Genomic DNA, 13,576 nt, shown 5'->3' on the forward strand with positions numbered 1-13,576 from the left:
AATATACTAAAGCATTTCTTCTCTCAGAATAGACTTAAAGGAATATTCTATTTTCTTAAAAGAAAAATCCAGATAATTTACTCACCACCATGTCAACCAAAATGTTGATGTCTTTCTTTGTCCAGTCGAGAAGAAATTATGTTATTGAGGATAACATTGCAGGATTTTTCTCATTTTAATGTCTTAAATATACACCAATATACACGTGTTACATATATAAAACGCACATTTGCGGACCATTGTAAACAATAAACTGACACAAAGACGTTAATTAGTATCAGTTGACATACAACAACATAGGAACGGTCCTCTTTCAACACAGTTGTAAACACTGGGGTGGAGTTTCGCGTTCGTCCTCTGTGACCTCTTGACGTCATGACGTATTGCGTGGGGTCAGGCTGGCGCATCACTACCGGATCTAGACGAGAAGTTGTGCTTTAAAAGTGTATATTTGTTATTTTTCTTGTCAAAAATGACAATCGTTTTGCTAGATAAGACCCTTATGCCTCGTTTGGGGTCGTTTATAGTCCTTTGAAACTCAGTTACGTGTTGAGTTAAGTGTTAATTGTTGGTGTATATTAAAGTCCATTAAAATGAGAAAAATCCTGCAATGTTATCCTCAAAAAACATAATTTCTTCTCGACTGAACAAAGAAAGACATAAACATTTTGGATGACATGGTGGTGAGTAAATTATCTGGATTTTTCTTTGAAGAAAATTGAATATTCCTTTAAATAATTATTAATGCATACATCTAAACACAAACCATGATGACAGAGTTAAATACGTACAAATACACGCACTTACAAATACACACTTACTGTAATCATCATCAATAAAGTAAATTTAATGCCTGTATATGCACTATTTTATATATGTAAATATGCAACCTGCAGGCAGCCTTGTTGAATTTGGGTACTATTTTTGATTGTGGTGTGTCCTCTAGTGGCCATCTATGGCATAACATCACAGACCAAATATTTTCTATGGCTATTTTCATGTTGCTCAAATGTATTCATATTTACAGTGGCTCATTAAGACAAATATTTGGATGCAAATATCAGAGTGGTGCAAGCACAATAATGAATGAAAAGATTTTAGATTTCTCTAAAGTACTGAAAAATATCTACTTTAATCTAATGACTAGACTTGTACACTTTTTTGTGTCACGTGGTACAACCAATGCAAACTAGAAAAATGCTATTTTATTTTAAAAATATTTAATTGTAATTCAAAATAATAATGATGAACTTGGTATCAGAGACCGACATCCAAACCTGTTCAATTTAATTAAGTTGCAAAAGTCAGGTGGAGCAACCAGGATGTGAATTGCAATGAATGTCTGTATGAAATAAAATTAGATTAATCATTTTAACAAGATAATAATTTGTTTTAATAAATTTGAGCTAAAAATACTTATTATTTGTATTATTATTAAGACAATCTAGATAATTCTGTTTTATACATTTTTTTAAATGATTGTTCTTAAATGTATAGTTCTCAAATGTTAGTTTCATTAAAAAAAAATAACTTTCAAACCATTTTCAGGATTATAATTTTAAATGTCACTATCAAGTAAACAAACAATCAGCACAACACATGAAGGGCATAAAACCTATCTGGAAGATAAACAATGATTGGTTGTACCACCTGACTTTTTTTTGGATGGGGCAATCAAAAATACTGTGAAAAATTTCATTTAAATATACCTTTAATACAGCTTTTCAAAACACATTATTTCTTGCTTAAAAATTTGCATTACATGTATTTTAAAATGATTTTTTTTGTTTTGTCATTGACCCAAATGTAAATTTATATGTGTATGTTTTTGTTTATTCTGGACATGTTAAACCTATTACATCATATGTTACCACTATTAAAATGCCTTTGAATATCCTTCGATTCAACAATAAAAAAATAAAAATATATGTTTTTATTTACACATAAGTACAATGTCACAAGTTAACATATATAATATAATATAATTTAATATTGCATACATTCAGTGCATATATGATTCACTACACCTGCTCAACAGGCCATTAAAAATATTTCTTTTGTATATGGTTTATAAAAAATACATTTGTATAACTGTCCAACAAACAATTATTTTCACAGTTAGTAACCCTTATATCTTAGGAAAGTTCTGCATTACTATATATATGTATATAAAGTCATATGTCCTATATACTTAACAATATTCCTGTTTTCTAGTATTTCTTTTTTACTTGCGTATCTACAGTTGACTTCAAAATGCAAACTTTGCAAAACTGTGAAAAGCGCAATAGAAATAAAACAGAAAAACCAAACACACATTGTAGATTCTTATGTTTAAAACCCTGAAGATGACCTCCTATCAAAATCACGGCGATGACCTCCTTCTCCTTATCCCACAGAGGAGTTGGAAGGGAGACAGTTTGGATTGAGATTTCTGCGGGACTTCTGAATCATCTTCAGAGTCAGAATGTGTTGATGGTGATGGATCTGAAGCAGCGATGTACACTGGGACAGCAGGGAGAGATAATCGAGGAGAGGCTTGTGAAAAAAGAGACAAACAGGTCTTCACTTCAGGAGCATTCAGTCCCCTCAAGTGGATCACAAAATTGGACGTCTGCTGTTCCAAAGATGTAAAATCCTCATGGATCTCTGAAAACTGCAACCGGAGAGATCAAATCAAAGCAGTAAACTTTTTTTCTACTTTTTTGTAACAAATAACCAGTAACTACTTACCAGATCTGTGTCGGACTGTAATAATGGTTTGGTCCATGTGGAGTCAACTGAAGTGTTCACTGTCTCAGACAGACCCTGATGACTGCTGCGAAGTGCCTGAGGAAAAGCATCAGAAAAGTTTAACAATATTCCTGGTATACAGTAAAAGGTGTTGTATGTATACAACAAATGTGATTGACTATTTTACCTACTTTTGAATATGTACTTACAAATGTATTAAAGGGATAGCAGACCAAGAAATTAAGATTTTGTCATTATTTACTCATCCTCATGTCTTTCTTTGTTCTTCAGAACCCAAATAAAGATTTGTTACCTCTCTTTCAGTGTTCATTCTGAACTGTTGTTTATGCAGTTTACTTTAAAATAATGTGTAACAGTGATATCCACAACAAAAAAGTAAATGTCTTTAGGACATTTAAAATATATGACACATATCAAGTGAAGATTTTTTTATGCTTTTGGGTCCTTTTGATGCTTGAAGGGTTTTCCGGTTACTATGGACTTTTTTTTCTAAATCTGTGTTTGGGTTCTGAAGAGCAACGAAAGACATTGAAGGTTTAAATGACGTAAGGGTATGTAAATAATAATACAGTTTTCATTTTTGGGTAAACTTTTCCTTTTAAGATCTGTAAAAATGATTATTTTGACTAAACAATTGTATTATTAAGGCAAGTATAATTTTTTACTATTCCTAATACTAAGGGATCTTATTACACGGCTCGTTAAAATGCTTGATTCTGATTGGCCAGTCATTCCCATTATTCCCAGAAAACAACCGCTCAACCACACATGGTAAATCATTTTGACAGGTACAGTTTAATATTAAACATTTAATATAAATATGTTTTTAATAACATATATGACATTATATTTACACATTCGCGTCGGGTCATGATTACTGTCGGGGATTATTTCTGCATTAACAACCGGCTGCCTGTACACTATCCCTTACTTTAACTATACCACATAACTTATCCCACCCTGTTTGTGTTACCCCAGTCATAACTAGTATCACAGAGACTCTTTGACCTTTAAAAAGTACAATTTTGCACCTTTCATATTGAGTTTGTATAAGTACCTCAGACTGGTACATATTACCAAAGGTATACATATCTGTACCTAAATGGTAAATTTTAGGACCTTTATAAAGGGTACTGCCCCAGTGACAGCTTGGGAGCATATTTTGACGACAGTGTAAAATATGGACATGTTTGTATTCACCTGTAATAGCTGTATACTAGTTTCCAACTTCGTCCGGCACTCTTGAACTTTACTTTTGAATTGGCCAATCTCAGTCAATAAGTTCTGAAAAACACAATCACACAAATATATATATATAGTTTTGTAATCTAATAATGAGTGCAGAAGAGTGCATCAAAGTTTGATTTTCACTATGATTTCAGTCTTTGTCATGATCTTACTCAGTCAATATTAAAGATATCAAGGTTATATTTTCACAGAATGTTCTTTACATTATTTAGGATGATTTTATGTAGAAAACCGTTTTATTGATTTTATCTAGATATTTTTGACTGGCCCACAGATAATGTTTTATATGTTGGACGGCGTTGAAGCAATAGATGTTTTACCTCAGTGTCCGTGAGGACGGCGTTCGGCTCGTTCACTTCCGGTTTACTGTCAGGTCTCAGGGTCACTCTGGTGTGTAGCTTTTCCAGAAGAGCCCAGCGCTTCTGTAGACCAGACTGAACTTCACATACACTCACCTCACTCTCACGCTGGACCTGCAGCAGAGAGCGCAGACACTTCACCCTGACAGATACACAGAGAGACGAGCATTATTATCTTCTGATAGAAACACACAAATACAACAACAAACAACAATGGGATGCTCTAAAAAAAAAAGTACATCATAACTGACTTTTAGTACAGAGCAACAGACCCATAAAGTAAAAAAAGTATTTCTCTGGCCAAAAATATATTTTAAATATATGCTAAATACACTTTGTAGAAGTGTTGATTTCAAACAGAGACTGTGAAGGATGGATGTCCAGAGCTTTATACTTATTGTTTTGTATTGGGATGCTGGTCATTCAGCCATCAAAACACAAAAAAATACATTTATGTATTGGGAGGAGTAAAGTGCTGACATGTGTGGCTTCATCAACCAGATGTATTTACACATGTCCAGTTTTGTTTGAAATGCGTCCCAGACCACCTCCTGAAGTGTTTTGAGCGATTGATCGGATTTAAACCCATCTCGAAAATGTTTTGGTGTCTGCCATAAAGGTCTTGTTTATATTTATGTTTTATCATGATGGTTCTGACAGCCTCTTGTGTCATGTGGAGGCTCATGGCCTTGTATATTGGGCCATGTGCCTCTGGTGTCTCGTTCCTAGTCCCCGCCCCCTTGTTCTCCTTGTTAATTATTCATTATTAGTTATCCCTCTCACCTGTGTTGCCCTCGTTAAGTTCCCCTATTTAATCTCCTCTTGTCTTGTGCTGGTTCATTGTGTTCATTTGTGTCATGTATGCTGTTCTCATTGTTCATTCAGTTTAGTTTTTCATCTTAGTCTTGTTAATCATGTTGTGTCAGTGTATTGTATAAATCATGTTTTATGTAGTTTTGCCCCTTCGAGGGCTTTTGTTTTCTTGTTTTATGTAATAAATGTTCTATGTTCACTCCCCGATATCGTCTGCGCTTGGGTTCTCATGTCTCCCGTCTCAAACCCTGACATTTGGGGGGCATTTACACTTCATGGATGGGTGATTCTCGCGAAATTAGACTTATGAGGTGTCATGAAACATTTTGATAAAAAAATTAAATGCAAAGTAAAAGAATCAAAATAAGAAGTTACAAACATCTCTTCATGTACTATTTTGCAGATGATTTCGAATGACATCACACAAACCAATTTTGTTGTTTTTTCTGCATTTAAGGGGGACATTTTCATTACCGCAACGTGTCCATGACTGGATTTGGGTTCTTTGACATGGAAATATTTATAATTAAAAAATCTAAAAAATAAAAAGCTTCAGTGCATGTTATACTATAAACATTTACAGTAAAGAAACATGTGGTATTTGGTGATCATTGGTAAATGTAGAGACAATAATAAGGAATATAAATGTGTCCAAGACCAATTTTCTCATCCTCCGCAACAATTTTCAATCATTGTTTAAGCCCTCAAGGAACTAATATTTTCAAAAAAAAAAAATTGTTGGAAGGGACATAATTGACTGTGACACTCAAGATGGCTACCAGGTAAGCAGTTCTTATTTTTTATCTCCAGATAAAAGTTTAAACTTTTTAGTTCTCATTACCGAAACATGAGTTTGTAAATGCAAATTTAATGTAATATCATGTTGCGGGAATGATAATTTTTGATAATGATAATCTAAAAAATGTAAATAGTTATATAGGAAATACTTTTTAAATCCTCTAAAAATAATGGTTATAGTAAGTTCAGACCTTAATCCTATATGTGCAAAAAAAATTGGCTTCAAGGGCTTTTAAAAAAATCTGAGTCTGGATTTCGTGAAAAACACCCGGATATATTCAATCACAGAAAATGTATGACCTAACCGTGTTGTATTAAGCTGTTATCTCTGCATAAGTTGCAAAGTTTCAAAATTTGTAAAGCACTCGCGTTTTAAATCAATTAATTTTCTGTCGTTCCTAAGACTCAGAAAAATTATAAAGGATGCAGCAAGATGTTGATTTACAAACTGTAATGTTTTATAAGTCAATCACGTTTGTATATGTACATACAGTACTGTGCAAAAGTCTTAGATGTTTAAATGTCCATCCATATTTATTTTTCAATCTATTTTATTAAGAATACAGGAAATATGTGCAAAAAAACTTAAATTATATATTGTCAGGACTAAATGTCATCGTCTGTGTTTAGTGTGACCTCTCTTGGCACTAAACACATCTTGAGCGGTTTTGATCAGAATGAAGTAAAAAGATTAATTTCTTTAAAATTAGAAATTAGGATTTAATTTCATTTAGGTCTGTACTGTCTTATGTGCATTGTAAATGCATTCATGTTGCATTTATTCTATGACCTGTTCAGCACAGCATTGCTTTGTCATATGTCTGTATGTATATATTTGCACTATAGGAACGCCCTTATCCGGCAACAAATTCCTTGCATGCTCAGACATACTTGGCTAAAAAAGATTCTATTCAAACATACTGGATATAACAACATTGAACATTCCTATTACTATAAATAGGATCAGTGCAGTGCTCAATATGGCCGTAATGTCCCATCTTCCAATTAAAAGAACCAATCATCAATCGATAAAAACTGATGACTCAGAGTGACCCTATAGAGTCTTGTGAGGCGCTTGAAAATCAGTGTGCATGCGTAGTATGCGTAAATTCTTTTTTAGTGCAATTTGAGCTTAAGAAACTTGAAAATATGTTATTAGTGATTTTAGAGTCTTTTCCCATTCAAGTAGATAGGACTTTAATCTTGCATGACGAAATAGCTCCCCGGAGGCGTTGCAATTATGGCCGCCTACTGGCGCGACTTCCCTAAAGAGACGTAGGATCGATTCTACTTAATTTCACATTTAATTCATTTCAAATTAACCACAATAATATCTGAATCTTAAGCTAAATAAAATCGAAACTAAAATGAAGGCACTGATGTCTAAAATGGCACTTATAAGGTGCAAAGTATTTTTAGGTAAATACTTAACAAGCCAAACAGTAGTTCCTAGAATCATACTATACATTTAAATAGCACAGAGGAGGTACAGGTTATGGTAAATTTTTGTCATGTTTGTAAATATTGTAATGCAGATCAGGTATAGTAAATGCACAGCTCACCTGTCCTGCAGGTAAGAGATTATATGGTTAACTCTATCTTGTAGTGCACATTTCTCATTTTCATCCCCATTGCTGGCCCCTTTCTGGAGAGCCCGGGACACAGCCTGAATGCAATGACAAAAACTATTATTTTAAGACCTGCATTTTTTTTTTTTTTACTTTAACATCATTTGAATAACAATACTGATACTTATCGAGCTAGACTGTTGTCACATTCCAATAATGACAAGGTTTATTTTGAAACAATGTAAGGATGGGTCTACTACGGTACATGATCACAATCTGGCAACGCACCACCCATCATTGTCACGAACCTCCAGTCTGGTAAGGAGGTCTCGTATGTGAGGCTCGCTGGAGTCCGGCAGGGGCTCATGAAGGATAGAAACCACTAAGCCATCTGCCAGAACATTAACCTTGGCTGCGAGATGACCTGCATCCTGCTGTGCTGGTACACTGAGGAAGATAAATAAGACATAATTGACGTAAATGAAAGGAATGTTTAAACACAAGTGCAAGAAGACAATATTGTGTTACAGTGCATTACAGATGGTCCCAGGTAGGATAGGAAGTTAAGCTCTGTCAACACTGTCTGTGACATGGTTTTGGTTACCACATAAAATAGCTTAGACATGATCAGTTTAGCAGGAATGAGAGTAATTTGGTCTCGTACCATGTTTGCTGGTTTCCAGCAACCTTTCTCACTTCAACCTCAGCGTTCTGCAGGGGCACCTGAGAAAGTCACACGACAGTATCCAGTACAAATATTTGCAATGAAACATAACAGTATAGCACTGACAAACCATGCAAATTTAAAATCACCATTGAGAGTTTGAGAGGTATAGAAGATAGTTACTGAGCCTGACCTGCTTTACTTTCGCTTTATAGCAGAGGAAGAACTTTGGAGCTAAAAAACAAAGACACAACGCTCCACACAGCAGGCCAGCGAGGAGCAGTCGAGTCCCGGCTTCAGTCAAACTGATAGAGGGGTGCAGAGGAGATTCCTGTAGCAGAACCAACCACGCGACTGCTAAGGGAAACAAACATTTACTCCATTTTGGCCAGTTTCTCCAGTGCAGTCTGTTATGTAGAGAGAAAGAGAAAGAGAGAGTAGGAGGGAGAGAGAGAGAGAATTGTAATGTTGTTATTTAAGATGTTGACCCAAGCATAAATATGGTATATACGATTTTCTTATGTGACAGGTGTTTGCATAATTTATGCATTTGGCAGATGCATTTAAAGGGACACTCCACTTTTACATTTTTTTATAGATTATAAAAATATGGTTCTTTTATGGCATCGCCGTGAAGACCCTTTTAAACACCTCTATTTTTATAGTCGCTTTAAAGGAACACACTCCACTTTTTTAAAAATATGCTCATTTTCCAGCTCCCCTAGAATTAAACATTTGATTTTTACTATTTTGGAATCCATTCAGCCGATATCTGGGTCTGGCGCTAGCACTTTTAGCATAGCTGAATCAGATTAGACCATTAGCATCACTCTAAAAATAACCAAAGAGTTTCGATATTTTTCCTATTTAAAAACTTGACTCTTCTGTAGTTACATCGTGTACTGAGACCGACAGAAAATTAAAAGTTGCAATTTTCTAGGCAGATATGAATGAAGGACTTTGCTGATGTAACATGGCTGCAGCAGGCGCAAATATATTACGCAATGCCCCGAAAATAGTCCCTTGCTATTGAAAGTAACCAGGGGGACTATTTTCGGGCGCTGCGTAACATCATTGCGCCCGCTGCAGCCATGTTACATCAGCAAAGTCCTTGATTATTACGCCAGAATGAAAGTATACATTTTAAAAACAAATGGTATTAAATAGCACTAAAAGTGGTTCACTGGTTCGTAATCATAGAGGAACCATTTTAAGTGCTATATAGCACCTATGTAGTACCTGTGTAGCACCTGTCTAGAACCATATTGTGCTATATAAAACCAGAACCATATGCTATAGTGGTGCTAAATCACCCCCGGATGGTTCTTCATAGGTGCTATATAGCAGTGTTTCCCAACCCTGGTCCTCGGGCACTCCCTCCCAGAAAGTTTTAGATGTCTCCTTATTTAAAACACCTGATTTGACTCATGAGTTAAATCAGGTGTGTTAAATAAGGAGACATGTAAAACTTTCTGGAAGGGGGTGCCCGAGGACCAGGGTTGGGAAACACTGCTATAAAGCACTAAAAACGGTTCTCCTACGAGCTTTTAGTGCTATTTAACACCATTTTTTTTTAGAGTGTAGTTCCTAGCCATATTAGCCTAGAATATTGCAACTTTACATTTTCCGTCAGTCTTAGTACACAATGTAACTACAGAAGAGTCAAGTTTTAAATAGGAAAAAATCTAAACTCTTTGGTTATTTTTTAGCGCAATGCTAATGGTCTAATCAGATTCAATGGATTGTGCTAAGCTATGCTAAAAGTGGTACCAGAGATCGGCTGAATGGATTCCAAAACAGTAAAAATCAAGTGTTTAACTCTAGGGGATCTGTAAAAAAGCCTTTTTTTTTAAAGTGTAATGTCCCTTTGAAGCGACTATAGGAATAGAGGTGTTTAACAGGGTCTTCACAGCGATGCCATAGAAGAACAATTTTTGGTTCCTCGAAGAAGAATTTTTTATAATCTAAAAAAACTTTATTTGACTACAAAGACCCTTTTGTGAAACCTAAAGGTTCTTAAGATGTTAAAGGTTCTTTATGGAGCACAGTCATACAAAATGGTCCTTTATGACATCATGAAGCACCCTTACATTTAAGAGTGCATTTATGGCATAACTTTTTTCTAAGTTTGTGTGTTTCCTGGTTATCGAACCTACAATCTTAATAGTAATGCTCTACTAGTTGAGTTACAGGAACAGTGTGTTGTGTGTCATAAAGTAGATGGCTCCAGGATTAACATTGTTTAGTTGCTTGGGTATTTTACATGATTGACGTGTTCCCCTCTTGGCGAAAGTAAAGTAGCCAACCATACCAGATATTCTGGGCTACTGTAGATGGTTCAGGTTTCTTCCCTTACTGTCCCAAGTCTGGTGGCCCCTCAACCCATTTTTTCCCATATGGCAATAAAATCTGATCACTGAGAAAGTAACAGTACCCCTCTTATTAATAAATGTAATTTTAAACGTAGGTTCGGGAGGAGCCAAACATTCAGGCCTGTCAATCATCATTATAAGCGTAAATAAGGCAGCCTCCAGGCCTTTGCGTCCAGCTGCAATTCTTCCGGCATCCCTCTCTTCCTCCACATCACTGCTCTCTTTCATCCAACCAAACATAGTTTGGTTGTAGGGAGGTTTAACGTGGGGCTCATGTTCGCTCTCTCTGAATGTTCAGAGCTCCCTTCGAGGACAGCACGCCAAGTTTGTTTACCATTAATCATTAAGATCTGAATGCGCAGGCGAACTAGTGAAACACGCATGTATGATTGCCCGTTTGCCTTAAAATTTGGAGTTACTTACTTTTTCAGTTAAACCAACTTAATTTTTTACAAATCCCAGGATTATTTTATATTCTGATTAAAGGATGTTCTATTGAAAATGAGATTGCTTAACAGAGTAATACCGCATCTCAACCCAGATTTGATCTATAATACAGTACAGACATGGTACACATTGTGACCCTGCCTGTGAAAACCCAACTAAAGTCATTTTTTTGTGATTTACTATTTTTTTACAAAAAATCATTGTACATAATGTAAAGTACAGATTGATATGTTTAATATTGACTGAGTAAGATCATGTCAAAGATTAAAATCAAACTTTGAAGCTTTTTATAACATTAGATTATGAGACTTAAGCCTGGATTTTTATAGACAGGGTAACATTTAGTTTTATTTTAGTATAAGTAATTAATAGTAAATGTGATGCCTGCCACAACCAGAACAAATACATACTGTATGTCATACAGTATTTTATGATAAAACTTCATAACATACAATATTTACAGTTAAGGTGCTGTAAACCAAGTTTACAGTGTAAACAAATCATATCGCAAGTAAAAAGCCAAAGACAAGAAAATGAATGTGGGCGTAAAATGAGTCCAACCACAATAAAGTCCAAACTTTGTATGTTTTTATGTGTGGTTAGACAAAAGCATGCTATAAAGTAATGCAGTTGACCGATCGTCTAAAACAGCTGAGGGTATACGCTGAGTAAGAATGAGCTGGGAAACATCACAGCGGTTTAACCATCACTTGTTGACACCAGACACTTACCTCATCCATCTCTGCACTCTCTCAGTCTCCTCCTCCGACTCTCGGCTGATCATTTCGTCCAGCATCTCTCTCCCCTCCGCTTCTCCATCCTGTTCTCCTCTCCCACGACTCCTGCTCCGCTCCAAGCAGCTCCACACATCTCCAGAGCTCAGCAGAGGCATGGATCCTCATGGGCGCTCTGCGTGAAGTGTTTGGGTTTCTCCGATGTCATGGAGCCTGGATACTTGATTTTCCAGTAGCACCTGTTTGTCCAGTGGGTTTAATTCATAGCAATCTAATGCGTTTTGTTTTCCTTGTTGGGTTGTAAGAAGGGAATGTTAAGAATGTGGTATGGTGAGAAGGTTATGCAGTGCCCAACCCAGGCCAAGGCCAGCAAGGAGTGGTCACACTTTTAATGCATGACCACGTCATTCACCTGTAATAGTGAAACACTCATTACACAAATAGGTTGACTGAAAAATGTAAAGCTTGTCATTATTATAATTTTTTTTGTATCGTTATGGTGTTACAGATCTGTATAATTTTCTTCAGTGCAAGATTTATGGACATTTTTCCATAAAATGAAAGTGATGAGGATTGCAGCTGTTAAACTTTAATAAAACAAACAATAGCATAAAATGCCCCTGCAGCACTTTCTGAAGCTCTAGGGTAGATTTACGTAAAAATAAAATGGTTGTTTTTATATTTAAAAGTTTCCTAAATGAGAAAACGAAACTAAATGGATCATCTTTGTAACATGCATGTTTGTTTTATATGTTTGCATTGTCATGCTTAATGAAAGCACTGTTAGCTGTTGTAGAAGATTTACTGCCATCTAGTGTTGCTTGATGGTACTACAAGACAAATACATAAAGGTGAATCCTAAAGAGATTGGGAGTGCCAACTTTGGGCTCTTGCATATTTTCCAGCAGCTACATTTCACTTTTTCAATATGCCCTGTTGTATTATGTGTATTATAAACATTCATCTCCTTATGTTAGGCCTTCATCAGCCAAGCACTCACCTCCTCAGACCCAGACATCTTCTTCCTCAAATGTAGATTTATACCTAAAAACCTAAGCATTAATAGTGTAAATTTCAATATAAAAAGTAGTTCTGTGTGTATGTATTAAGTAAGAGATAAGGTAGACAGCTGGTATTATCGCAGAAATAACCAGCGACAGTTGCTTGATTCTGATTGGCCAAAACGAATAACACACCGTCGGTACCCCGGATGCTGCAAATCATTTTGACAGGTAACGTTACAGTTTAATAATACACAAAATTAAATCAAAATATATTTTAATAACATATATGACATTATAATTACAAATGATGAAACCAAATAGTGTGTTCGTGACATGACCATCTTATCTTAAAACCGAAAATAAACGTTCCCCAAGGAAGGTCTTTATTCTGTAAAAATAGCTAATCAAATATCTCAAATCAATATATAATGCTCCTTACCTTACTTGTGTGTTATACAAGACCATATTCGCGTCGGTAGGCCTATATTACAGTATAATCATCACGTTTTATCGAACTGGTTCAGTGGTAAGTAATTATCAAAAATGTAATATAATTAGTTTAAAATGACCCAGTGATGCTCTATGATTGGTCAGGGTTGCCAACTTGTATTCTGGTTGGACTGAGATTAATAAACTATTAACAATGCCTTAATTCATCATCCAGACATCTCGTTACTCACATGTAGATTTATACCAAAGACCTAAGCATTAATAGTGCAAATTTCAATATAAAAAGTAGTTTTGTGTGTAGCTTTGTATTAAGTACCTAAGAGATGTAGGCAGCTGGTGGTTGTTATCGCAGAAATGAGCTTGATTCT

General features: G+C 35.4%; 1 protein-coding gene across 1 annotated transcript; it reads right to left on the minus strand.

The window, feature by feature from the left end:
* Nucleotides 1-1,765: 1,765 nt before the first annotated feature.
* LOC129419873 (uncharacterized) lies at nt 1,766-12,898 on the minus strand. The gene is made up of 10 exons (XM_055175069.2): nt 12,755-12,898; nt 11,752-12,166; nt 8,395-8,608; nt 8,202-8,260; nt 7,846-7,984; nt 7,532-7,635; nt 4,320-4,500; nt 3,952-4,035; nt 2,731-2,826; nt 1,766-2,653 (listed from the first exon to the last, which is right to left on the minus strand). Exons 2-10 carry the CDS (start codon nt 11,910-11,912, stop codon nt 2,363-2,365), a joined length of 1,329 nt encoding a protein of 442 aa, XP_055031044.2. The 5' UTR covers nt 11,913-12,166; nt 12,755-12,898; the 3' UTR covers nt 1,766-2,362.
* Between the last annotated feature and the right edge of the window lie 678 nt (nt 12,899-13,576).

Source organism: Misgurnus anguillicaudatus, chromosome 15, assembly GCF_027580225.2.
Source record: "Misgurnus anguillicaudatus chromosome 15, ASM2758022v2, whole genome shotgun sequence".
Taxonomy (NCBI): domain Eukaryota; kingdom Metazoa; phylum Chordata; class Actinopteri; order Cypriniformes; family Cobitidae; genus Misgurnus; species Misgurnus anguillicaudatus.

Excerpts from the sequence above, each read along its gene's own strand:
- LOC129419873 (XM_055175069.2), bottom strand. The coding sequence starts at position 11,912 with ATGCCTCTGCTGAGCTCTGGAGATGTGTGGAGCTGCTTGGAGCGGAGC. Across the intron at positions 7,636-7,845 it reads ACCTCCTTACCAGACTGGAG|GCTGTGTCCCGGGCTCTCCA; the intron begins GTTCGTGACAAT and ends CATTGCATTCAG. Across the intron at positions 2,827-3,951 it reads CTAGTATACAGCTATTACAG|GCACTTCGCAGCAGTCATCA; the intron begins GTGAATACAAAC and ends GCTTTTCCTCAG.